We start from the raw sequence: 25,189 nt of genomic DNA on the forward strand, positions 1-25,189 counted from the left end.
CGTAGGACTCAGCGCTGCACTCATTAATCCTGGTTGGCTTGAACTCACCACCTTTACAGCTCCTTCACCTGATGTGTTCAGTACAACAGACACCTGCAAATTGCCTCTTGTGAAGGCTTAATTACGCTTAAAAGCATAAAATACGAATGTTACAGTAGATTCATAAGTATTTTATTACACAAAGAAAATTGCTATCACAAAGTTATCACTGAACATTTAGCAATAAATATGAAGTCCATACACGACAGTATAATGGCGACTATGCTTTTTTACTAAAATAAGAAAAGACTTGACAATGAAATAGAACAAGAGGGTCACAAACACACACACATACATAGAAAGAAAATGACAAACAGATGATTATGAATACGTCTTCCAAGACACGGTTCCATATTAGGCTGGAACGATGTTTCGAGTGTTATAAATGTATTCTGTTCAGCTCAGTCCATCTCCACAGACATCCAAAGTTTCTGTGCTTTCTTGTCACGTCAGGAATATAAATGACTAACAAGAGTATGAAGCAAAAGAGCAGCATCTCAATTGTCAGTTCTACTCTGTTCTGTTCCCCGTGTTACAATCTGATCCAATAAAAAGTCGTGCATTTGGGCCACCGAGGCTCCAAACAAGCTGGTAGTGAATGAAGGTGTCCTCGTGTCCAGTTAGGACAACCAATAAACACTCTCTCTTTCCTTTTTCCATCTCTCCACTTTCACTTGCTTCCAATCTACATATCACTCCTTGACTCTGCCCCCCTTCGGTCTTCGGATGAGTTTAGGATGGGCCTCCGCTTCCTTGGGCATCTTGGCTGGTGGAGCCCTCAGCCTCAGGGGCTGGGGAGGCCCCCGGGTCTCCTTCTAGAGGAAAACATGTGAGACAATATGGACAAAAATCAGTTACACCACATACACATTGTGTATAGTACAATTATTTTTATTATTGATTCATCTGCAGATTATTTTTTTTGATTAATAGATTAATCATTTGGTCAATAAAACATCACAACATTGTGGAGTCTAAGGTGACGTCCTCATATGTCTTACATTGTCCAACCAACTGTCCAAACCCCCAAAATATTAAATTACAGTCATTTAAGACAAACAAAATCAACATATTTTCACATTTGAGAGCTTTGACCAGCAAACGTTGTGCGTTCTTGCTTGAAAAATTATTTATACGATTATTTGATTCTCAAAATAGTTGCTGATTCATTTTCTCTCAATCGACTGATCGATTAATGGACAGGTTCACAATTGTTCACGTGTCTTAATAGAATAGTCAGGTGCCCCTATAAACAAGGTTTTTCTTGATGTAATCGTTCCTCCTGTTCATACTGACCATTAAAAGATCCCCTCTAAATGTGTTTTCAATGTAAGCGATGTGGAACAAAATACACAGTTATCTTTTTGTGCAAAACTGTTTTTAAAAGATTATCTGAAACTAATATGGAAAGTTTTTGTCTTTTTAGTGCAAAATTACCTCTTTGTGTTTCCCTGTTGAGTTGCGGTGGACGTATAATAACAAAAAGAAGGAAATTGGTACTAAAAACACCAAAGACTTCACACAAAAGATATCATATCACAAAAGATATGAACTTGATTTGACTAATTTTAACGGCTGGAGCCTCGTAGTAGCTGGAGATAAACTTAAACATACTTTTGCATGAAAGGAGGACTGTGGATTTTATCCCCCATCACCTCCATTTAAAAAGGTGCATTATGATGGGATCTCTTAATGGTGAGTATGAACACGAGGGATGATTACAACAAGCAAAACCTGTTTCAATGTTCCTATGGGCACCTGACTTGAAAAACTGTGAATCTAAACTTTAATCGAGTAATTGCTGCAGCTATAATCGAGCATATAATCAAGCTAAAAAGTTATTTGGCATTCCTTTCAGCAGGCAATAAATCTGCTTTCAGGCTCAAGAAAGAAAAACACTCATGAGAATCCTGAGGAAGGAACTACAACTTCCTCTGGCAATAGTGTCAGCATGATATGAGATTATTTTCCAAATTTGAAACTTCCCACCACAGCGGCGTTAGAGTAGGTCGATTTATTGTGGTCAAATTAGTTATCATGTCATGGGAAAGTTATCTTTGACTAAAAAGGAAGTCAGCAAGAACAACGATGTACAGTAACACACAATGGTCAGACTGAGAACATTTGCGTCACATTCAGACATGTTCCTCCTAACAATCTGACACTCTGCTGGTAGAAGAGGAAGCAAAGACTATCTGTCATTGTGCTGCCGTTACGACTCATTTACTGAGGAAACAATCAAATCCCGCTGAGACCACAAGCAGAGCAAAACCACCTGTCTGTGTTTTCATATTCTGTGCACTCAGGCGTGTAGTATATGGTATGGTACACACAGTATGTATACAAATCTCTCCTCTCTCTCCCCATGTATTATTCAGATGCGGGTACACTGACCTGCAGCCTTCAAGTCCATCTCTGCCAGGTCTTTGGTGAGTTCACTGGTGCTGGCCCCTGCTGTCCCCTCACCTGCGATGTCGGGCACTGCGTTCCTGCGGCCTGTGCGATCACAGTTGATGAAGTCTGAGTACGACGTCTCCACGTCCATCATCTGTCCATGACCAGCGCTCTCATTACACCTATCAGAGGGAGGAGAGGACGTCAGGCGGCTATGGAGGTGTAGCAAGAAGCACATAAAATCAATTTGCTGTCTTTCTTTTAATGGTCTGCAGGACCTGTGGGAGGACTAATCGGTGTGTCCTGTGCGTTTCTACTTCAGTAGAGTCAACGTGACACACAATATCGGCTAGAGACTTAAAAAAAAAAAAAATCACTGTGCTGAGCTATTTCAGAAGCAACTGAAGATGACCAATGCAGACAGAGAGAGTGGGCAGAAAAGGGGGGCACTTCAGAAGCACTTCCACAACCTGAAAGGCCGACAGCTGAGAGTGAGTTCATAAAAAGAAGAATGAAGGTGTCAATAATTGCCATTTCTATTTCTGCTTGGCGATTAATGGCGCTAGCGACATCTGTGCTAATTGGTCGTCCTAATTACATCATGAAAAACAGAAAGCTGCTCTAAATCTCTCAGGGCTCTCACATGCATAGTCATAGCCCTCCACTAGAGTCCATTTGTCTGTCCTAGAGGTACTTACACAGCAACGATTTAGAGAAAAATGGAGAGCTGGTAAAAGCACTGATCAATATGGAGAGGCAGAGTAAAAGAGCTTGAAACCATTCAAAAGACAAGCAGAGGTGGGGCCCAGAAAGCGAGTCGAGCTCCCATTAGCCATTCATTCCTCTTCTGTTTCCTGTTCTCAGTCCATATTTAACTAGGTCATGGATCCTGCCAACCTCTAAAAGACTATACAGCTGGTAACTCCTCAGAGAAAAAGGAGGACAAAAAAGAAGACTGCTCCAGAAAAGACCAGAAAAAGATAAGAAAGTAGTAGTAGGAAGTAGTCCTCCGCTTCAAAGGCAAGGAGATAAAAACCTGTTTCACACACTGTAAATGTCGTCACAGCTGCTCCTCTGCTACGGCTTCAGTCCTTCTCACACACGGGCACGGATAACTTCGACCTCTCTGACCGGTTCACGCCGCTGTGTATGAGCAGCATAACTGACGACATTACAGTTACAGACTCTGATAAAGCATGTAACATTAAACCATGACCGAACAGCTGAGCAGCTAAGCTATGAATCTTTAAGAAACATGAGGGGATTGGAGTCTTGAAGGGAAACAAGTGAAAGAATGAGAGAGGAATAAAAATGAGCTGGCAGCAGACACAGCAACGACACGCTGATCCAGGGCCAGTCTGTTCCCAAACGCTTTCGCTCACATTCTTTTAGTATCATTCAAAAAAAAGGTCTCACAATTGTTTTCTTTCTCCTATGTACAGTACGCGTGCACTGTGCCAAAAAGGAAGCACACCGGGTCATTCTTTGAGAGGTCAGGAGCCTCAGGGATGTAGGCGACACTGCTTGGGAAATTGAAATTTGTAGTGAAGGGCAATCTTTAAGCCCCTGTAGGTAAGAGCACTACCTCAGGAAATGTCACTGAGTTCTAGGCCGACGGCATTTCCCTGAGCGCTCCTACCAAACACAAGAGCCACTCTGTATTCCCGGCCGCTGATGGTGGTGTGATCCTCCTGTTAGATAGTCATCTACAGTAGATAGCCAGGCTGTAGAGTCATTAGGAAGCCAAATCACTGCGGCAGACCAGTGTCTCGCAGGTTCATGATTACACCTACTGCGTTTTCAACAACCTTAAGTTCAAACAACTGAGGTTTTCACTTACTAGTAATTCCAGCTGAACAATTTGAGGAAAATATCTAATTACAACCTTTCTGAACAATTTTGCAACTGTGCTTTAATTTTCTATAAATTAAACTCTTGGCCTGTACTTGTGGTCTACATTGTGTTAAATAAGACATGACTGCACTAAGTATAATCACACATTTATCTTGTTTGTACATAAATAGAAGCAGACACATTGAAGCAGCACTAAAAACAGAGAAAAATAACTTTTAAAATGTATTGTCGATAGTTTTTTTGCTATTAAAAAGGAAGAAGAAGAAATATGAGAAATGCTCCTTTTCTGTCTCAGCCGCTGGAGAAGCATGTCAGTGTCTGGGTTTGATTGACAGCAGCTGGCAGGTTGAGCTCCGGCAGGGGGAACAAACAAGAAACTGAAGTAAGCTGTGCACTTTTCCAATGTCAATATCAGCCTTGAAAGTCAGTCGGGCTACACTGGCGTTGCTAGGTCTATATTTATATTCTGGGGCTCTACTGGATTATCTTTGCATGATTTGCAGTTCAAAAAAAAAAAACTCCTTATTTATCTTATACAGACCCTTAATGCAGCCCCTCAGTTCAGCCTCTGTCTGAAACAGGCCGTTTTAGTTCCTGTCTCTTTAAGGCCCGCCCTCCTGATGAGCTCACTCTGTTCTGATTGGTCAGCTTCTGGAAGCTGCACCTCAGCTCGGGAGGCCATGTCAACAAGCCGTACTAGTAGGATTTCTCTTCTTTTTCTCGTTCATTACATGAAGCGGAAACTTTACATCTGTACATGTCCGAGCCTGAATCCGAGCCGAAATATGAGAGTGGACAACATTAGCAACAGAGGCTCCAGAATGGACGACTGTTTTTGGGCATACGCAAATAATCTGATGTCATCAAAAGGAGGAAGTGGAGTTAATTTTGTAAACAAAGAGTTCAGAGCAGGTTGAAACCCTGGTTCTTGTCTTGCAGGGAGCAGTTTTGAATATTTGACTATGTTTAACGTAGACATGTTAAGTCAAGTCAATTTTATTTGTATAGCTCGATCACAAGTTTGCCTCAAGAGGCTTTACAGTCTGTACAGTAATACAACATCCTCTGTCTTTAGACTCTCCATTCAAATAATAAAAAACTCTGAAAAAAACCTTTAAAAACAGGAAAAAGAATATGGACGAAATCTCAAGAAGAGCAACAGAGGAGGGATCCCAGACGTGCAATAGATGTTGTGCGTACAGAATAGAAGAAGAAGACAAATTACAGAAATACAGCATGGAACAAGGTAAAAAAAAAAAAACTATGATGAATTTATAATATATGAAGTATGTGATGAAGAGACATCTGATATAGCAGAATAAAAACAACAGAAAATCACAAAAAAGCACCTTTAAAATATAATAATGACAGTCAAAAGTGCACCTCTATTTATTAACATCTGTGCAGTTCATTAACACTCAACAACCACTGAGCTGCCAGCTAGCCTCCTGTCTGAACTGATGTCAGGTGATAGATCATTTTTATAGAGGAAGACTCCACTGTTAGTCTCATGGAACCAATGATAATTAGCTACAGCTCAGTAAAATTATCACTGACAGTTGTTATTATTGCTGGTATTGCTTAAACTTTCAGTTTCTATAGCTCACTAAGGCAATATTAATTATGTCTATTGAATTGTGGCTCCTGAGAATAGAAAATTTCACTTTCAAATCACACTTTGGACATAAAAACAATTAACCGTTCATCCCTACAACCAGTGCAATTTCACTGAGAGATCCATCTTTGCCTACAACAACACAAACAACCAGCACTGACTGTGTATCGAGTACAGCAGCGACTACGTGTCTGCGCTGTGTTATGTTTGTCTTTTTCTACTCCACTGGGCCGATTGTTATATGGCTTATGGGAATTCCATCTAATTGCCATTTGTATGTTTAATTAGTCGGCTTGCCTGCGCATGTGGATCAAATCCTACCATGAGATCATTAACAGGTTTCCATGGAAGGATGATGATGATGATGATGTGCCTCCTGCCTTTCCGGCACGTGTTTACATTCTTCTCTGCCCAACTGCCTGGTCTCAGCTGTGGTAGAGGCCGTTTAATGGCGCTGCGTTTTAAAAATCACTTTATCCCTGATACGCACAGACCACGCTGAGATGATGAACCTGTTTTTGTAGCTCTCGCTCGCTCGACTGACTCACTGAAGCCGTGTAGATTGTTGTTGTTGTTGTTCACCTGCTGTGATTTGTGTAATGCAAATGAACATGTAAAGTGACTGAAGCAAACGATCTGCTAAAGACACCAATGACCTTCTGCGTAACAAGCAACTAAACTGATTACAGCTCTTGTTAAATCGGTTGGAATAACAGAATAATCATGTCCTCCATCTAAGGCTGCCACTAACAAATACATTTCATTTTTGATTAGTTCGTTTAGTCTTCACAGTATATTGTTTGAAAATAGTGAAATATGTTGGTCACAATTTCCTAGAGCCCGAGGCTTTGTCTGACCGACAGTCCAGAACTAAACAGTATTGAATTTACAATGATACAAACCAGAGGAAAGCAGCAGATCTTCACATTTGAGAAGCTAAAAGCTACAAATGTTTGGCAGTTGTTCTTGATAAATGACTTACTTATAAATTGATTCAGCTCCAACTCCACCCAGACAAGCACCCTAAAAAAAGTCTTCTTTGTAGATGACATACTGTAAAAGCCCGATAGTTTGACCTATAACACAGATCCGGTGCCAGCCTCACATCAGTCATAGTTTTCCTCACTGAAATCTCGCCAGTATCTCATGACTACATTCCAGAAATTATGACTTATAGCAGTTTTTAAAGTGCATGTCCCAGTTTAATAAAAAGGGAGTCTTTATGTGAAAGGCCAGCGTGTGTTTACAAAGGGAAACTTGACACAGCTGCAGCTGGAAACTCTGCCACGAAGACAAATGTCACACCTGTGTGTATTTTCACTCAAGACAATAACAACTTAATCCTCAAAGGGGAAAAAAATCGCTGCAGTTCAGGTCATGAGATGAACTCAGCTTAGCCTCGCTGCCTTGTACTGTAAGTGTGGATGTTTTCCAATGTGGGGATTCTCTCTACAAAGTTATTTCAGGGACACAACCTAATTCACATTCTGGTAATTCCTCTATTTTGACAGAAAGACGCTGCATTATCATATCTAAACAAATGAAAAGCTCTAATCCTAGTGCGAACGCTGAAGGCAGAGCGCTTTCTTCGTGGCGAGTCTGAATGTCAACAATGACCACATTGGGCGAGGTGACATGCAACAAGAGAGGCTTTGGCATGAATATATTAGGAACAAAAGCCTTTGAGATCACTGAGGGAATATGACTCAGCAGCCACTTACATCGGCCCCATTAGAGAGGCAGGCTCACTACTATCCCGCTGGAGCCTTTTAAGCCTGATTTGTGTGTAATAAACTCACATTATCTGCAATAACCCACACAAAGACTGGCTTCTTTGCTGATTGAGACGTCCATTAGAGCCTTCTACTCCACTTGTTTCTGGTCCGTCAACTAAATCTGCTGCAGTTATTGACAAAGCAAAAAGCCTCCACGTGAATGAGTTTCATCTGCCTCTCGTAGCAACTAGAGTTTTCCGTTGGCTTATTTAACTGTCAGTCGATTAATTAAATAGTTGCCGACTATTAAATTAATCACCAACTATTCTGTTTATCAATAAATCTTTTTGAGTTATTTATTAAGGAAAAAAGTCCAAATTCTCTGATTCCAGCTTCTCAAATGTGAATATTTTCTGGTTTATTTGGTCTTCTATGATAGTAAACTGAATATCTTCAAGTTATGAACTGTTGTTCAGGCAAAACAAGACATTTATGGGCGTCATCATGGGCTTCAGGCAACAGTGATCAACACTTTTCATTATTTTCTGGGATTTTATGGACCAACAACAATCGATTAATCGAGAAAACAATCGACAGATCAATCGAGTTGCAGCCCTATTGACCTGCTTTAAGATGAACCTTTATGTTTGACGCGATCTAGTTGACAAAAAATTTAAAAGTAAGTAACTAACGAATGTTTTCACGATTGATTAAGGTGTCCTTTATTCCCCCAGTTGATCGTTTGACATTTCCCAGTTTCCCAGAGTCCCTCATGATGTCTTTAAACGTCTTGTTTTGTCAGACCAACAGTCCAAAACCCAAAGATAATCAGTTTACAATGATATAAAACAGACAAAAGCAGCACAACTGGGAAGCTGAAACTAGTGAATGAATAGCATTTTTCCTTGAATTACGACCAAAACGATTAACTATTAAAAAAGATGCTGATTCATTTTCTGTAGATCAACTAAATCAATTCATCTCTGAATCTTTTCAGCTCTAATAAAACCACAGGAAGTCTCCTAGTTTTTGAATGAAGCAAAAGTATGTGTCATCATCTCGAAGCACAAAACAAATACTCAACTCTCACAGCTCTTGTGGTCAAAACAAGGAATCTAAAAAACATTAGTAGTTGATAATATAGTCGATAAAACTAAACCTGAAGATGAAAAACAACAAATCTTACCCAGTAATTAGAGTTGCTTCATGTGCTGTATAGAGCCCACGAGCAGACTACTTCAAGCAAACTCATCCAAATCCATTCACCCTGCTGCGTTACACGCTGAGAGCGTCGTAACACTAGTGTGCCTCAGCTCTTTGCCCTCCTTGCTCGCTGCCTCTCAGCCCCCGTCAAATGTGGTACGGGCACTGTCTATTCACATGATGTCAGCAGCTGTTTGGTTGACAACGAGCCCACTTCAAACACAAGGGAGCTGTATTTCCTTGTCGGGATTAGCATTGTTGTTCCTCTCCGGTCTTCCTCTCATAAATAAATAAAAGCCTTGTCCATTCAGCTCGGGTGTATATATCTGCCCCCATATCCTTCCTCTTCTTATGGGACCCAGGCTGGGTGTGAGGGCCTTATTTCCCCTGTTGAAGTGAATATTCCAACTTGCCAAAAAAAGCGAGCTAGCTTCAACAATCAGCCATTTACACCGGAACTGTGAAAAGTTTCCCTGCCTTAGGAGACAAGAAGACACAAATCTCTGTCACTCAAAATCTCTACCATCTCTCTCTCTCTATCTCTCTCGCACACTTTAAAGTCTCAGTCTTACTCTTAAGTCACAGAAGAAGTTTCCATCTTCTCTGTCAGACATGCAGAATTATCACTGATAACGTTTGGATACTCAATGCAATTTTCTATTTCCTTTTCACTGAGCAGAGATACTGAGAATGATCACTGCCACTCTCACATAATTGCCATCCTAAATGAGCGTACTGAGCTCCCACGCCTGAAGGCATTATGAATCAGCCGAGGAACAGGAGATAAGAAGCCTGACCAAGGCTATTAGCATCAGATCCTGTGGAAAAGTCTTGAGTGAACTAATGAATAAAACAAAAGTCTCTGGCGAGGCTGCTGCTTCTTCAGAAAGCTACAGCGAAATCAAAAATCAATCTAGCTCGGACAGATTATCACGGCAGGCATACAGAGCGGCTGAGTTGTGGTTCCCCCGTTTCACACAACTCGGGGCGCTTCAGAGATCAATTCCCTGCATTCGTCCCTCATGAGACATCAGTGCTGGAGAAATACTGATCCAAAAAGAGATACCCACCATTTTAAAAAATAACACCCACTTCTTGATATTGACTGCTGGCATGTTAAGCCAAGTAGAGTTGCAAATAATTATTTTCAGCATCACTTAATCTGTGGATTATTGTCTCAATTAATTGATTTGTTGTTCAGTTTGTAAGATGTCAGAAAATGGTTTTACAGTGAGAATCAACAGAGAAAATAAGCAAATCTTCACATTAAGAGGCAAGAACAAGAGAATATTTTGTATTTTTACCTGATAAATAACTTAAAACTACATCAAATATTCAAATAGTTGTTTATTTTCTAATGATCAACTACTGAATTAACAGTCAAATCGTTTCGGCACTAAAGCTAAAACAGCACAACAGATATGAAATTGGACTACAGTTGGGTCGTCTGCAGACATTTAGTTATAAAACAGCTTAAAGGCAAGAAAAATAAAGGGGTCAGGGTCATTGTAATTTGCAGATTATTTTCTTGATGAAAAGATGTATTATTTGGTCTATAGAATGTCTACAAATAGCAAAAAAAAATGCAATCACAAGTTCTCTGAGCCTACAGTGACATCATAAAAACATTTTTGTCCATCCAACAAACCAAAACCCAAAGATATTCAATCATAGAGGACAATGAAAACCAGAAGTCATTCACATGTCAGAACCTGGAACCATTTTGCTTAAATTTAGGGCTGTAATTTCATGATTATTCTCATTACTGATTAATCTACCAAATAGGTTTTTTAATCGATCAATTAATTGTTTAGTCTAAAAATGTCAAAATGTAACAGAAAACTGTCCCAGAGCTCAAGATAATGTCTTCAAACATCTTGTTTTGTCCAACATAAAACAGAGAAATGAGATAATATCCTCACATTTGAAAAGCTGGAACCAGAGGATTTTTAAAATCATTGCTGATTAATTTTCTGCCGATCTGCCAGACGATTAATCTATTTGTAGCTCTGATGTGCAGTTTATAAAATGAACACCAAATGATGGAACTCTTAAAGTCCCAATAGAAAACTAAGTAAAAATATCAAATCAGACACTGAAGAATCAAGTTTGACCTCTTCAGGCTGTTATTCTCCACAGTTCTTGCAGAAAGTTTTCACCAGTAGAAACTTCAGGTTGCGACTGGCTTGTAGAGGATTAGAAGGTTAAAGATGCGGTGATGTTCTAGAGCAGCAAAAATCAATTATAAACTTCAAAGGTAAACTATGTGGTTAAGTATCTGTGTACAGAAGGCTTTCTTGACTTTGTTCTCCAGGTTCCCTGTTGATCAGTGATTCACTGCTCATCCTCTGAATGACCATCAGCATATCAGCAGTAAAAAGAACTGTTGAGGCCTCTTGGACGACTGGAAACACTAAACAACAAGCCCGGTCCACGTCAGGTCACTTATTACTGCTGGACGTCCCTCACAGTCACTGTGAAGTAAAGCTAAAACAACACAGTCACACCTTAGATTAAGATAATAGCTGTTGTGTGGTTGAATTCTGGACTAATTGCAGACATTGGGTAAAATATATAGAGGTTTCCTTTTGCGGACGGTTCTCAGTCGGAGAATATTGTATTGTCTAAGTCTCAATTTAATCATCAAGACTGTTTGAGTTTAAAAAAAAAAACGCACCCTGATGTGTTTAACAGCAGGGTTATCATTATGTAAGAGATTACCAAGGTAAGGCTGAAGCACACTACAGGAGCTTGAAGGGCCTGTGAATGATGTCAGTAAGCATACTGATAGCGAACAGTAGTATGAAGATGGGACCTTTGAGTAAAGCAGAAAGTAGATGAGTGGATGAGTGTCTCTGTATCTACTGAGAGACCAGTAAGATATGAAAGGAACCAGTTGAGAATACACCAAACCATTTTTCTGTTAATTTTTAACCACATTAGCAGAATGTGGCTGAAGGGAGGGCAATGTCAGACTGAAATATCTCAATAACTATTGGAACTATTGTTGGACTGCAATGAAATTTTGTAGAGACATTCATGGTCCCAGGAGGATTAATCCTACTGACTTTGTTGATCCCCTGACATCACCATGAGTTCATGTTTTAAGTGAAATGTCTCAACGACTGTTCAATTAATTACACTGAAATTTTGAGATTGTTCCCCTCAGCAATGATAAGAACTTTGGTGATCCCTTAACTTTTCAGGTACCACCATTCAGAGTTGTCCAGTACTTTGGTTTACGACCAAAAACATGCAAAACTAATGACATTCCCATGAGCCACAGCTTTACTTTGTGTTCGATGCTAATTAGCAAATGTTAGCATGCTAACACCCTAAACTAAGATGGTGAACATAGTATACCGAAACATAATACCTGCTAAACATCAGGGTGTTATCAGCATTGTAAATGTTAGCATGTTAGCATTTAGCTCAAAGACCTACAGCCTCACAGAGCCGCTAGCATGGCTGAATAAATTTAATCTGAATATCAAAGGAGAGAAAAGTTTTCTTGATTTGCAAATACAAATTTTATATACATATATAAAAGTTTGTTTTCAAAATGGTTTCATCAGGACTTAGAAATAAACACTTCCTGTTCTGTAAGGCCACATGATACGCTTTCAAGCAGAGCAATCACCATAACAAGATTTATGTTATGGAGTTAAAGTTGGGAAATACATTTATTCACTTTCTTGCCAAGAGCTAAATAAGATTATCGATACCACTCTCAGGTCTGTCTGTTAGATGTGAAGCTACAGCCAGAAGACAGTAGCTTAGCACAAAGACTGGAAACTGGTGGAAACAGTTAGCCTAGCTCTATCCAAAGGTAACAAAATCCACCTACCAGCACCTCTACAGCTCACTAATTAACACATTATATCTTGTTTGTTTAATCCGTATAAAAACTGAAGTGTAGAAATGACCAGCTGTTATGTACTGGTGTAACACAGCCTGTATAGAGCTTGATTCCACTTGCCATATACCCAGTAGTGAAGGATTATTGGATAAAGGGCACCCTAAATGAATCACCGAGTGATTCCACCCAAATCACATTCACATGACCAGCCACTGCACAGGAAGCCCGTCATGCCTTCCAGTTAGTTCACCAAACACAAACTACACTTCCTGCTGCAGCTGAAAAAGAATTTAAAAAAACTGATAAAAACTGTTTTCTAAACATGTGTAATTAAAGCAGGCAGATCTCCACTCAGTGATACTACTAAGCACAAACTGGAAACCCAAACCGTCCGTATACAGACTTGCACTTAAATTGATTTTGTTAATCTTCTAAGTCGTCTCATCTGTTAAACAGATGGCAGAGGAGCACGATAAACACCACTGACGAGACAGACAATACTTCTACTGCCATGTTCCCTTTTGTTAGCAGAGCTCACTTAGCAACAGCTGGGCCAATCAATACCACTTTGAGAGCCAGTGCATTATAATATTGCTATATCTTCACACAATACAGACCAAAGTAACAGGATCGGATATCCATGTCATGAAAGGTTACATTACCAGAGGTGTTGTATGTACAGCATGTCCTGTGTGTGTGTGTGTCCTTGTGGCCCAGAAACTGCCAATGAGCAGCGATCAATTAATGCTTCTCAGCCACTGAAAGTTTCAAGTCTTCAGACAGCCAGACGTATCTGACTGAGACTTCTGTAGCAGCACGTCCTGCCTTGGGCTGTAGGGAATCCCCTGGTTTGTGTTTGTTTGTGTGAATAAGATGGGTGTGACTGAGCCTCATCAACCACCCATGAGTCACAGCTGAGTCAGGAGCAGGTGCTTCAACCGGACTCCAAAATGAGGCCGCGATTTCAAAAAAAAAAAAAAACCCTCACATCTCCATTTCCAGAAAGGCACAGCGACTGTTTGTTCAGATTCTCATCAAATCTGGAGACTCGTCACAGGCAGTGTTGTTACAAAAACAAATGTGTCGCGAGAAACAGATTTTTATAATGACTGAATATCGAGATCTAACACAGAAAGGGAATGTTTCATACGGGAGCTCACAATAAAAACAAGTAGGAGAGATTAATGGACTCTGTGACAAACATTTCTCAACGGTTATTCTCTTGTTTACTTAAAAAGACACACTAATTTATGACTGTGTAAAGCAGCTCTGAGAGATATAGCAATTTAAGGCTATAACTCTTAAGGTACTACGTCCAAGTTGAAAATATTTAGATGAGAGTGACTCTGCTGTGTGTCTGGAAAAGTGGTGAGCTGTTAAAAAGGCAGTATTTCAGAAATGTTGTGACAAAAGCTGTATTAATATTATGTCTGTTCTTGGCTTGGTATTCAATTCACTTAACTCTGAGATGTTACCATTTTAATATTGTGTTTTAATCATTTTAGTTAAAGCTGAGAGAAACTGATAGAAAATGAATTGCAGTTTTCATGATTAATTCATTGCTGAAGTCTTTTTTTTTTTTTTTTTAAAGAAAATTGCTAAATATTCTCTAGTTCAAGCTCATCAGACTTGAAAATTACTCATTTTATATGACTGTAGATTAAATATCTTTGGGTGTTGGACTGTTAGATGGTCATGTCATGTTGCAAGATGTATTACTATTTTCGGATATTTTATAGATCAAAGGATTGAAAAACAAAACAAACCAATCTGCAGATTTATCAATAGGGTGAATAATTGTTGGGCAAAGCCAAACCAACAATGATTTGTATCCAAAGCCTGATATACTATATCTTTATTCCTCTGTGCTGTAGACCTCCATTGTTGTCTAAAAACTCTTAAAAACTCTTCTTACAAAAGAAATGTAAAAAACATTTTCCAAATTTTAATCTTAATCTGTGTTAATTCTTCATTTATCTCTTTTTATATGCCAAAATATGTCAAAAAGAGTTTTATTATATGAGAATCCCTGTTTCTTCTCTTCCTGTGAAACGGTTTCAAATGTTTGATGACTCATCCTGCACTGGGGGTAGGGCTGTGGGAACAAATCTCAGGAGTCGAATATGAATCAAACAGTAAAGAAATGAATACTAATCAAATGCTGAATTCACTGTTTGAATGTGTATGTTTTACTTTTTTTTTTAATGTGTTGTGCTAACTTACTGACATGTGAAAGCGAAATGCTTTTGTCATGTCTGATGAATAATAAAGTTCTCTCAGTCTGACTGAATCACAATCTCATATTCAATGTGCGACCGTCAACCTCTAACATTGCCATATCAGGAATGGCAGAGAGCGACGCACCCACAGAGATCATTGCCCCTGACCATTTAAGAAGCGATGTGTGGAAAGTGTTTAGATTTCCATCAACAAATGGAAAATTTTTTAAAAAGCACATCCACAGTAAAAGACTTAAGCCTGAGTGATCAGTGCTGCAGCTGCAGTTCAGGGTGATCATTAGGGCTGCAGTGCGTCCCGACACAAATACCACGTCACCTATTGGTGTAAATAAGCACATACTGACGTGGATTTATTTATTTTTTAGCTTAGTGCGTAGTTATATTACTATGATCCAGTACGATAAAAGCTTATTTAATATTTATATTTTAATTAACATCATACATTTTTTGCCTTAGCTTAATTATTACTTAGCAAGAAAGCTAGCACCTGTTTACTGGTAATGTTGAGATGCCCCCTAGTGGACAGAACGTATAACAACCACATGCTGACAGTAGCATTGGCAAAGCATAAGCCTGTGTATACAGTGTATCGGTACATAGTAAATATTAATAACAAGCTAAATTTGAGCATTAAAATTTTGAATATAATTCAAATATTAAAAATAATAAGGAATGAAAATTGGAATTGGATTATAGAGGAAGATTGACAGCACTAAATCAAAGGCGTTTACAAAACTTCATCCAATCAGATGTGACTTTGGGCAAGCAGCCAGCCACACCCATCATATAAAACTGCACTTCACCGTTTGTGGGTCATAGTAGCTAACAGGGCAATATGGAGAGAGACAGGAAGAGATGTGTGTTTTTCATTTCCAAAACAATGTGGCTGACGTCTAATTCATTCATCTCTCCCTCTTCCTCCTCCTGATCTGACAACAGGTGAGGGAGGTGTGTGTGTGGAGCCAACAGTCCTCTGCAGCTCTATATCGTGCTAAACTCTAAGCCCCGCCCACTTTTTAGCAGTCCAATCAAATGCGAAAGATTTCATTTAAATCCCTCTTATAACTGTACACAACTCAAATATTCTGTTTCACTGGGAAATACGTCACAGCACAGAAGCTAAACTTCACTCTAACTTCTGTTTTAATGGGGCCTTTAAAAACACGTGAGTGAGCCACACTGCTGCACTGAGTGACATCTTCCTTCATTACAAAGATTACAATCAAGCTAATTTGCTTAGAAACGGCTCCAAAGATTAATAACAGCGATCACGTTTGCACTGAAGTTCTTTGAGAAATTTACAGTGTAGTACAGAGTCAAGAGGTTGGGTTATGTAGGCACAACAAGCTAGCCAAACTCTGTAAAAAAGAAACGAAATTCCTGCACATGCTCAGTGGCGTCTGCCTTACACAGAACTACTCTCCTGAGACTGAAAACGTGATCGCTGTTATTAGTCTTTGAAGCTATTTCTAAACAAAGTAAGACTGTAATCTTTGTGGTGAAGGATCATGTCACCCAGTGCAACATTGTGGCTCATTGACATGTCTAATAATATATAGGAATCAGATATATCAGGCTTTGGATACACACACACAGTACTTGTTAGTAGATCAGTTTGTTGTTGAATTTTGAAATAAACTGCATCCCTCTGGTACAAAGGGTCAAACAAAAAGATTTAAATGATTAATTAATTATGAAGCTTGTTGCCAATACATTTTCTAACTAATCACTTTTACTAATTCTTTCAGCTCTACATGTGATGGACATTGTTTTTTACATTTAATAGACTAAACAACTAATTGAAGAAATAGTCATCAGTTGCTGTTGCTTGATCCAATCACATAGCATTGTGTGATTAAGATTCAAATGAAATAAAGTCATATAGTAATATTTTATTAATGGCAACTCCTGGCCTGATTGTCTCAGTATAACCTCTAGTATCTCCATTCCCATAATTCCTCAGATGTTTCCTCTTCTAAAAACACACAGAGATACACGGTGATGCTCCGTGTATGAATAACTGCCGTGTTGGTCGGTGATTTTCCTCCCACTGCCCATTTTATCTATTCTGACTCTACTGCAAGGTTACCCGGTTCTATTTCTGTCCACACATTTAACAACACGAGACTTCGGCAGGAAGCAGGTGGTTTGTTTGCCTGTGTTGTTTATGTCCTATCTTTTCCCAGGCTCTCTCTATGCACTCACACACACACACGCGGGGTGGCTGAACAAGAACCCTTGAGCGGACGAAAAAGAAGAGGACGGAGGATAGGAGAAGAGAGGGCGAGGGATGTATGGAAAAAAAAAAAACATGGAGAGGATGACGAGTGCGAGGAGGAGGAATGGATGGAAAGTAGATGAGGAAGAGAAAGGGTGAGGATGATGAAAGGGAAAAGAAGGAGGAAGGGAGCTGCAGAGAAGGAATGCATGTTTATTGTGTTTGCTAAATAAGGCAATATCCCTTACTGGTGTTTTCATTATTTGTTTTTTTGAGAACTCGAGAAACATAATATGTCCTCTTTGGCTACGCTGCAGCGCATAACCACTTAGCTAATTTGTAATAATATATGATTTGGTTGCGGGCTACTTCTCTCTCTCTGCACCACCTGTTAAGAGAGATTTCACCCACAGCTCCCTCAACCCGCCCATATGCTCGCTAATAAAATAAAAAACACAACAAAAACCGCATTCAGCTCGAGACTTCTCACTTACAAAGCTTGAAACCTGATTACTTCAGCCAACAACTGCTTGTCACGCTGCATTTAAAGTAATTTGAAGGTGAAAAAAAAAACAAAAAACACAGTAGTGGTTCCTCTCTCACCTGTACCGACGGCCTCGCTGCGTCTGAGGTTTGCCAAGTAATTCCACTCAGCTGCATCATCACACTTTTCTCCCACTAGTCTAAGAGGATGTGGGCGTCATGCGGTTCGATTCGCTGAGTTTGAAGGGGACAAAAAAAAAAAAGGCGCATACCTAACCTTCCCCATGAGTAAACACAACAAGGGCAGAGGCAATCGTTGAACTTTGCCTTTAGACCTACATAATCATCACATCATTCACATCGGCATACAGAACAAGCCTGAGTAAAGCCTTCTGTTGAATAGCATTCATCCATCATGCACCATTAAACAATAACAACCTACTGTATTTGTCTTATTTAAAATACATTAGATGAATTAGGATTTCCTCTGGCAACTACATGGGAAATGGGATATGCTTTTAATATATCACTGTCAAGTGAGTTTTAATGTCAATAATTTGCTCTCTAGTTCCTGTGAGCTGCCTCCTATTAACATGTCTCATCAGTCCACTTCCTCTGGGATTTGGATGAAAACCTTTTCAGAAGAACAATCAAATATTTTAAAGCAGACCGAGCCGGGAGAATCCTCAAGGTGAACGAAATTAAAACATAAAGCAGATCCGTGAGCCGCACATCGAAGGTCATGTTGTTCCTTTTACCCTTGAGCGTTTTTCTGTCTCATCACTTTTAAAGTTCAAAAGATATTAGCGCTTTATTCACACCGCATGGGTTTTTAAAAACAGGCCACTTCATCTAAAATAATTACAGCTCATTTTCATTTTCTTTTTTTTCCCATGCAGATAGATTCTCATCAAATCATCTTTCACTGACCTGCCACGCCAAAAAAAAAAAAAAAAGGACACATCTATTTTACTTCCAAACCAATTCACATGGATGAGAAACCATTTACATAATAAGGTTTGATTAAAAATTCTCTCAGCAAATAGATATAAAGCGCTGTTTATTCAACACTTTGACCTGATCTGTGAAATTTATGCTGATGCTGTGGGCCAACCCAGCTGAAGTAAGAGAGTCTAACTCAGCTGTGTTACATTAAATCAACTGGCTTAATGCTGAAAAACAAATGTGTTGCCACTTTGAAGAGCAACCTCGCCAAACAATGTCATTTATCAGGAAGAGGGAATACATGAGGAAGTAGATTTGTGTCTTATAAATGTAGTGACAATAGAAAAAATGATTGCTGGATGTGTATTATCCATCCATTTTCTATATCCACTTAGTGTGTGCAGTGTTGCGGGAAGCTGAAGCCTATCCCAGCATACTGGTTACCAGTCTATAACAAGGTTAAAGACTAAGTGGAAAACCATTTAAATTGGGTCAATATTTTATTTCCTGTGCCAATTTTGTTAGAAGTTGAACACAATCTACCCTGCTAAACATTTAATTGCTGCTCCACCCGAAATCAATCTTTTAATTATGACGCACTGACTCCCAGTGGGTGTAATAAGTTGGTAGTTTGATCCCTTGGCTGTGGTCAGTTTGTATTCACTCTGGTTACAATATATCTCAGTGCTGACCCAGTTTCACAGCAGGGAAAAAGATTTGAAACTTCTCAGAGTATTTCTGCCAGAGCATACCTGCCTTTTCTGCTATCTAGACGTACGTTCAGTACATCCCATATTTTCACTGACATATGGTTGAAATCACTACTTCTATCCAAGCACTGTGGAAAGTAAAAAGTGCAATGCCACCAACGACCGCTAGATATTGGCTCCAGTTGACTCCCGTTCAAAAAGTGTCACTTCTCTCTACAAATACTAAGTCAATAATCATTTTTAATGAATCATTATGGTCTCAATCGTTAAATTCAGTCCCTCTAATAAGTGTGCTGATGGTCATTTTGGAAGTTATTGCTCTGTTTATGAGATTTGAAGACTTATAGTAGCTTTGACGTCTGCCGTGTGGGCGTTGATTGACATCTGCTGCTCTCCCCGGCTCCGAGACTCACTGATTAATACTATTGTCACAATATTTCGGTAAGTTTAATGTGACTTGATTACGATACCTGCTCTGTTAGCGCAATTAGAGGTAGCTAACGTCAGCCAAGGTGTGCACCACTCGATGTTCCCAGTAAGCTAGCATTCAGTTTGAAAGGCAACACCCAGCACTCCTTATTGGGAAAGTCGTGGTTCCAAATGGAAAAGATGGCGCCAACCACAAGCTGTAACGTTAAATATAGTCTACGCTTCGACCTCAATCTTTAAATACGACCCTGTTTATTTGTGCACGTTGGAGTGTCGGCCTCCTGCTCCTTCATTGGTCAAAGTGGTCAACCCCAGAGTGTTTCTATCTTCACGTACTGCAACTCCTCGTACTTAAGTCCCATTGCTTCTTTACGGCAAAACCTGTTCTCCTTAAAGAAACAAACTACTCATTTTGACGACCCACTTTTGAATCTATAAGGAGAAAATGTGTCACACAATAAAAAGGATTTTGGGTGGAGTGTCTCTTTAGCGAGCTACCACGCAAGGTGTTGGCCTGACCATCGGGAGCAATTTGGGGTTGAGTGTCTTGCCAGGTAGAACGAGCCAAGGATCGAACCGCAAACCCTGCAATTAGTAGACTACCTGCGTCACCTCCTAGGACACAGAGTTTCAGTCTGAAAAGGAATTTAACCTCTTCACTTCAGTTTTCTGGCCTCTAGGGACCAGATGCATCAAATATCAGATAGATAGAAATATGTACCAGCATTCTTTTCATCAGATTTCTAAAGCCTTGTGTACGCATGTTTCAGCTTTATAAATCTTAATCATTTTGAAACTATGAGGATGTGCACAAGCCTCATTTCCACTCCCACAGTTCGCCATAAATGTTATTCACCTGTTTGCATATGAATACCTCTGTCTGCTCCAGCACCAGTAGGAACTGGAAATGAAAAGATAACCAAAGAAATGCAATATCACCAGTCGTACCACATCTCCAACATTCTCTGACAATGCCAGAGCAGTTGTGATAACACATGACCATTAGCCACGGCTGTGGCCATTTATAGCGCCTGTATTATTTATTAATTACATGTGCCTGTAAACCATCATAGGTGGTAATATCTCCATCACCATTTGATGTCTGACGGATAATCAGTGATTTAGTTTATAGCAACCTGTGGTAACTTCACAAAATGCTTCACAATAACAGATAAATGAAAAAGAATATTAACACAAGGAAATTAAATGATGTCTCTGATGAAAGAACGTCAAAATGAATCACAGACAAATCTCAATTAAATTTAGAAATGCCTCTTTCATTGACATATTACACATCAATATGTAGACTGCAAAAAAAATAATCAGCGAGTGAAACTGGCTAATGATTTACACAAATGTTTTATAATTTAGATTCTATCTCTCACCTTATTTTTCATTTCCACTTTATCATATCATCTATCACTGGCTCTAGAAAACTGGTGGTCTGAAGTAGTTATAAATCAGAGCTGCAACAATGAGCCGATTAATTGATTGGCTGATCCACAGAACATTAATCAGCAACTCTTTTGAAAATAATAATTTCAGTCATGTTTTGAGGAAAAATGCCAAACACTTGGTCGTTGCAGCTTCTCAAATGGGAGGATTTGAAATTTCTATGCGTCTTACATGATGGTAAAATTAATATCTTTGGACTGTTGATCAGACAAAACATTTGAAGACATTATAACAGGCACTGCTTTCTGACAATGACATTTCAAGGAATAATAATAATCATTAGCTGCAGCCCTCTCATAAATACCAGTTTATGTAAAGGGAAATGGCGTATGCGTTGTTTGTGTGTGTACACATTGTTTATACTGCACATCTAACCCCAGAAATGTTTGCCCACACTGTAGATAAACCGAATTAAATCTAATTCTTCTAACCTGAGCGTAACCTCGCACTGGTCTGCTTTATCAGAAAGCGCTTCCCGTCTGTCACACGAGACACTACAGGCCGGGTGATGGCACTCATTTTCTCCTCATGGGGAAGTCAGGGAGCTAAAAACAGAGGAGCTTAAGTCCTCTGTGCACAGGGCAAAGAATGTGGTTGGAGGTCAACGCAGTTGAACCGACAAATCCCTGTCCACGAAATATGTACACATTAAACCCATGATTACACAGAGGGAAGCATATAAAAATAAACCCTGGGCAGCGTGTTCACATGGTATCCAAACCCCGCATCACTGTTATAGACTCAGCTACAGACTGTTGTCTTCTGATCCCTGTTTACTTGAACATGGGAAGGTCTCTGGGCAAGCGACTGATTGTGGTCATAATTACAAAGAAATCTAGAAGGCACTTGAACCGATTCTGAGAATAGATTGCTATTTTTATCTAAAGCATGTAACGTCTCGTCCTTATTGCAGAAAAAGCCTCGTATCCAGCTGCCTCAGATTATTACCATTGACGTACAGTGTTCTCAAAGTATGCAGTATGTACTACATACTGATGAAATCTCATTTAACCTTCAGTGTGACTACAAGTGGAATGTAGAGGAAGCTGTCAAGCAGGAAAAAAAAATATGATGAGCACTAACTGAAAAAGAAGTGACAGAAACAGCCACACAGTAACCATCACACCCCCGCCGTGTGTACTTAATACAGGCTCTCAACGCAGGGATACAGGGGTCCGAATGTTCTCAGGGTAATCATGTTATTGTTGGCAGCCCTCAGCAGGAGCAGATATGACTTCCATTTACGGAAGGAGTTGGAGGAGGAGAACGGTGTTAGTAAGAGTGTTGGTCATGCAGCACTGCAGATAATCATCACTGTACTAGAAGATGCATAACAAACAAGACAAGCCTTCATAATAGCAAAGCAGGAGCAGATGTGATCTTAATGTCAAGCAGTGTGTATTTTCTTCTACGTTTTCAGTGATTTAGTAAATACGATTGAAACACAGGAGGGAAGGTTCTGCAGGGGGGGGGCATCTGCCCAAGGTCAGCGGGGCATCTGCCTATGTGTCTCTCCAGAAGCAAGGGGGGGGGGGGGGTTTCTAGCATCACTGCGCTCTCTGTTCTGGCTGCTCTCCACCCCCCCGTTGGCCATTTTGAAGGATAACAGACCATGTTTGGTTAGCTGGTGCAAAGACAGGAGAACAGACAGTGGAGAGCTATTCCAGAGAAAGCTGACATCAGGCTGTACAGATTGTACAAAATATCATCTGAGATTCATCAGGTGGCTTAATTTGGTGCAACAATTGATTTTTCTATAAAAAGAAACATAATTATATGCTTTATAATGTCCATGTTTTGTCCAGGAATTATGTTGCCACGTACTGAAGTATGGCCAGACAGATTCACCTTCAGCTGTTGCTCGAAGCAAACAGCGTTTAGTATATTACTCACGCTGAAGCAATTAGTCCATCAACAGAACAATAATCAACAAATATCATAATAATTGATTATTGGTTAAAGTCTATTTCAAGCTAAAGGGTGAGGATTTGCTATTTTTGTTAATCTTGTGTGATAGTAAACTGAATATCATCATTACGTTGGGCTTTAGGAAATTGTGATGGGCATTTTTCACAATTTTCTGACATTTTATAGACCAAATTAATAAATAATTATCAGTAGATTAATCAACAATAAAAAATAACTGTTAGCCGCAGCCTTACGTATAATCCTCGCCTTATTCCTCCGTGTTAGATTTTAACTCCAGGTGCAGAATCATCCACGTCATCTACTTTCGTTTACAAATGTGGAATTTAAAGTATCACCAGGGACGTGCAACAGTTTCCCTGAACCGTGAAATGCCAGATCATTACATAGAGAGTTTGTTATGCTTGTCCCTGTGAAGACATGGTCCAATCCAGTTCTGTTTTCTGTCACCAGACTGGTATAAGACTGGTGGTTAGGTACAACGCTGCCAAGTTGTGTTATTTTAACTTAATCAGATGGTAGATTTTCATGTCTGGATTACTGTGCACTGAGCTCAGAGAGAGAGAGAGAGAGAGAGGGAGAGAGAGAGAGGGAGAGAGCACTGTTTTGGTTACAGTCAGCCAGCCAGTCGACAGTGAAGCAAACCACCACAGGCAGGCAAGAAGCCAGTATTTATTTTCACCAGAGTCCATGCCCAGTAACGCTGGCACCTGCCCAGCAACACTCATGCAAAGTGGGGGGTCCCAGCCTGCTGCTCCCCACCAGCCTGCTGCTGCTGCTGCTGCTGCTGCTGCTGAATCTCTGAGCACCATCTCCATTCAGCCATATCATTTTACAAGATTCACATCCAGAAAAACTGGATTGACATGTTCCTTTCTTCGCTCCCTCAGCAGCCAGGTTATTGCATGAAAACCTGCTGTCATCACTGTCTTGTTATTGCATTAAGCCAAGGGAGGGAATAAAAAAATAAATAAATAAATAAAAAGTGGATTTGTGTTTACAGAAGGGCTGGCTGGGTGCATTGACAGAGCAAATATAAATAAATAAAAACAGAAAGCACAGTGAGGAGAAGAGATGAGGGTTTTTAAAAAAAAAAAAAAAAAAAAACCCATCCAGGCTGTCATTAGCTACAGTGAACGCAGCAGCTAATGTGTGGGAAGGAAAGGCATGCCAGTCTTTTAAACTGCACAATACAACACGAGCGACTAGCATAATGGGAACACTCGAAGAAGAAAGAGATAGAAAAAAAAATGCGAATATCATTAACATTCATAATGTAATCCGACAAAAGCTGACACCGAAGAGGAAAAGCCGTTTGACAGATTGCAATGTGTAACACAGCGGCTCTACGAGGAAACATTGTATTGTCTAACGTTTGGATAAAATGCTTTACTAACATCATGTAGAAACCCCCTCTCTCTCCCTCTCTATCTCTCTCTATCTCTCTCTCTCTTTTTTTGCTTCGTGACTATGCGGCTCCCTGCGGCTGGTCGTTTAAAACATGAACTACCCGACCATTTTTATTCATGTACATCCACACACACATACACATTAAGAAAAAAAAACAACCCGTCTTCGCCTTCAATATCAACCCAAAAGAAAAAAAAAAGCGGCACTAACCTTGGCCCGGTCGCCTCCTGATATCCACTTGTTACAATGGAAATTTAACACCATGGATCCCCAGTTAAGTTTCCTGGCACTCGGACAAAATCGCAGCACGCCGAACTGAGCCGAAACACTGAAGCAGGCTGGTGTAAATAAAAATAATTTACAAGAAAACCCCACTGTGGTGGATGAGTGTGTGTTAAAAGCCGAGATGTGTGTTATTATCTTATCTCTCTCTCTCTCTCTCTCTTTCTCTGGGTACCGTCTGCATGCAACGAGAGAAAGGTTGTGTCTTCAAACAGCTGTTTTCCAAAATGGAGTTAGTCCTGTCTGAGCCAATCAGAGCGAAGCTGTGGAGGCTCCCACTCCTCTGAGGGCTGGAGCCAACACCAACCACACTGCACTCTGCACATCAAACACTTATTACATCTTTTTTTATATCATCATTATTATTATTTTTTATTATAAGTAAGATGATTCATTGTAGCTTTCATCTCAA

The 25,189-nt window shown here is 39.8% G+C and overlaps 1 protein-coding gene across 3 annotated transcripts; it reads right to left on the reverse strand.

Moving 5' to 3' along the window:
- Window positions 1–154: 154 nt before the first annotated feature.
- pkig (protein kinase (cAMP-dependent, catalytic) inhibitor gamma) lies at window positions 155–24,986 on the reverse strand. Of its 3 annotated transcripts, none has more exons than XM_067593240.1 (3): window positions 24,706–24,986; window positions 2,434–2,615; window positions 155–854 (listed from the first exon to the last, which is right to left on the reverse strand). In XM_067593240.1, exons 2-3 carry the CDS (start codon window positions 2,585–2,587, stop codon window positions 772–774), a joined length of 237 nt encoding a protein of 78 aa, XP_067449341.1. In that variant the 5' UTR covers window positions 2,588–2,615; window positions 24,706–24,986; the 3' UTR covers window positions 155–771. The 3 variants fall into 3 exon arrangements, with proteins under 3 accessions (XP_067449341.1, XP_067449340.1, XP_067449342.1); XM_067593239.1 differs by lacking the exon at window positions 24,706–24,986 and adding an exon at window positions 13,342–13,525; XM_067593241.1 differs by lacking the exon at window positions 24,706–24,986 and adding an exon at window positions 8,804–8,951.
- Between the last annotated feature and the right edge of the window lie 203 nt (window positions 24,987–25,189).

The sequence above is a fragment of the Thunnus thynnus genome, chromosome 6 (assembly GCF_963924715.1).
Source record: "Thunnus thynnus chromosome 6, fThuThy2.1, whole genome shotgun sequence".
Taxonomy (NCBI): Eukaryota; Metazoa; Chordata; class Actinopteri; order Scombriformes; family Scombridae; genus Thunnus; species Thunnus thynnus.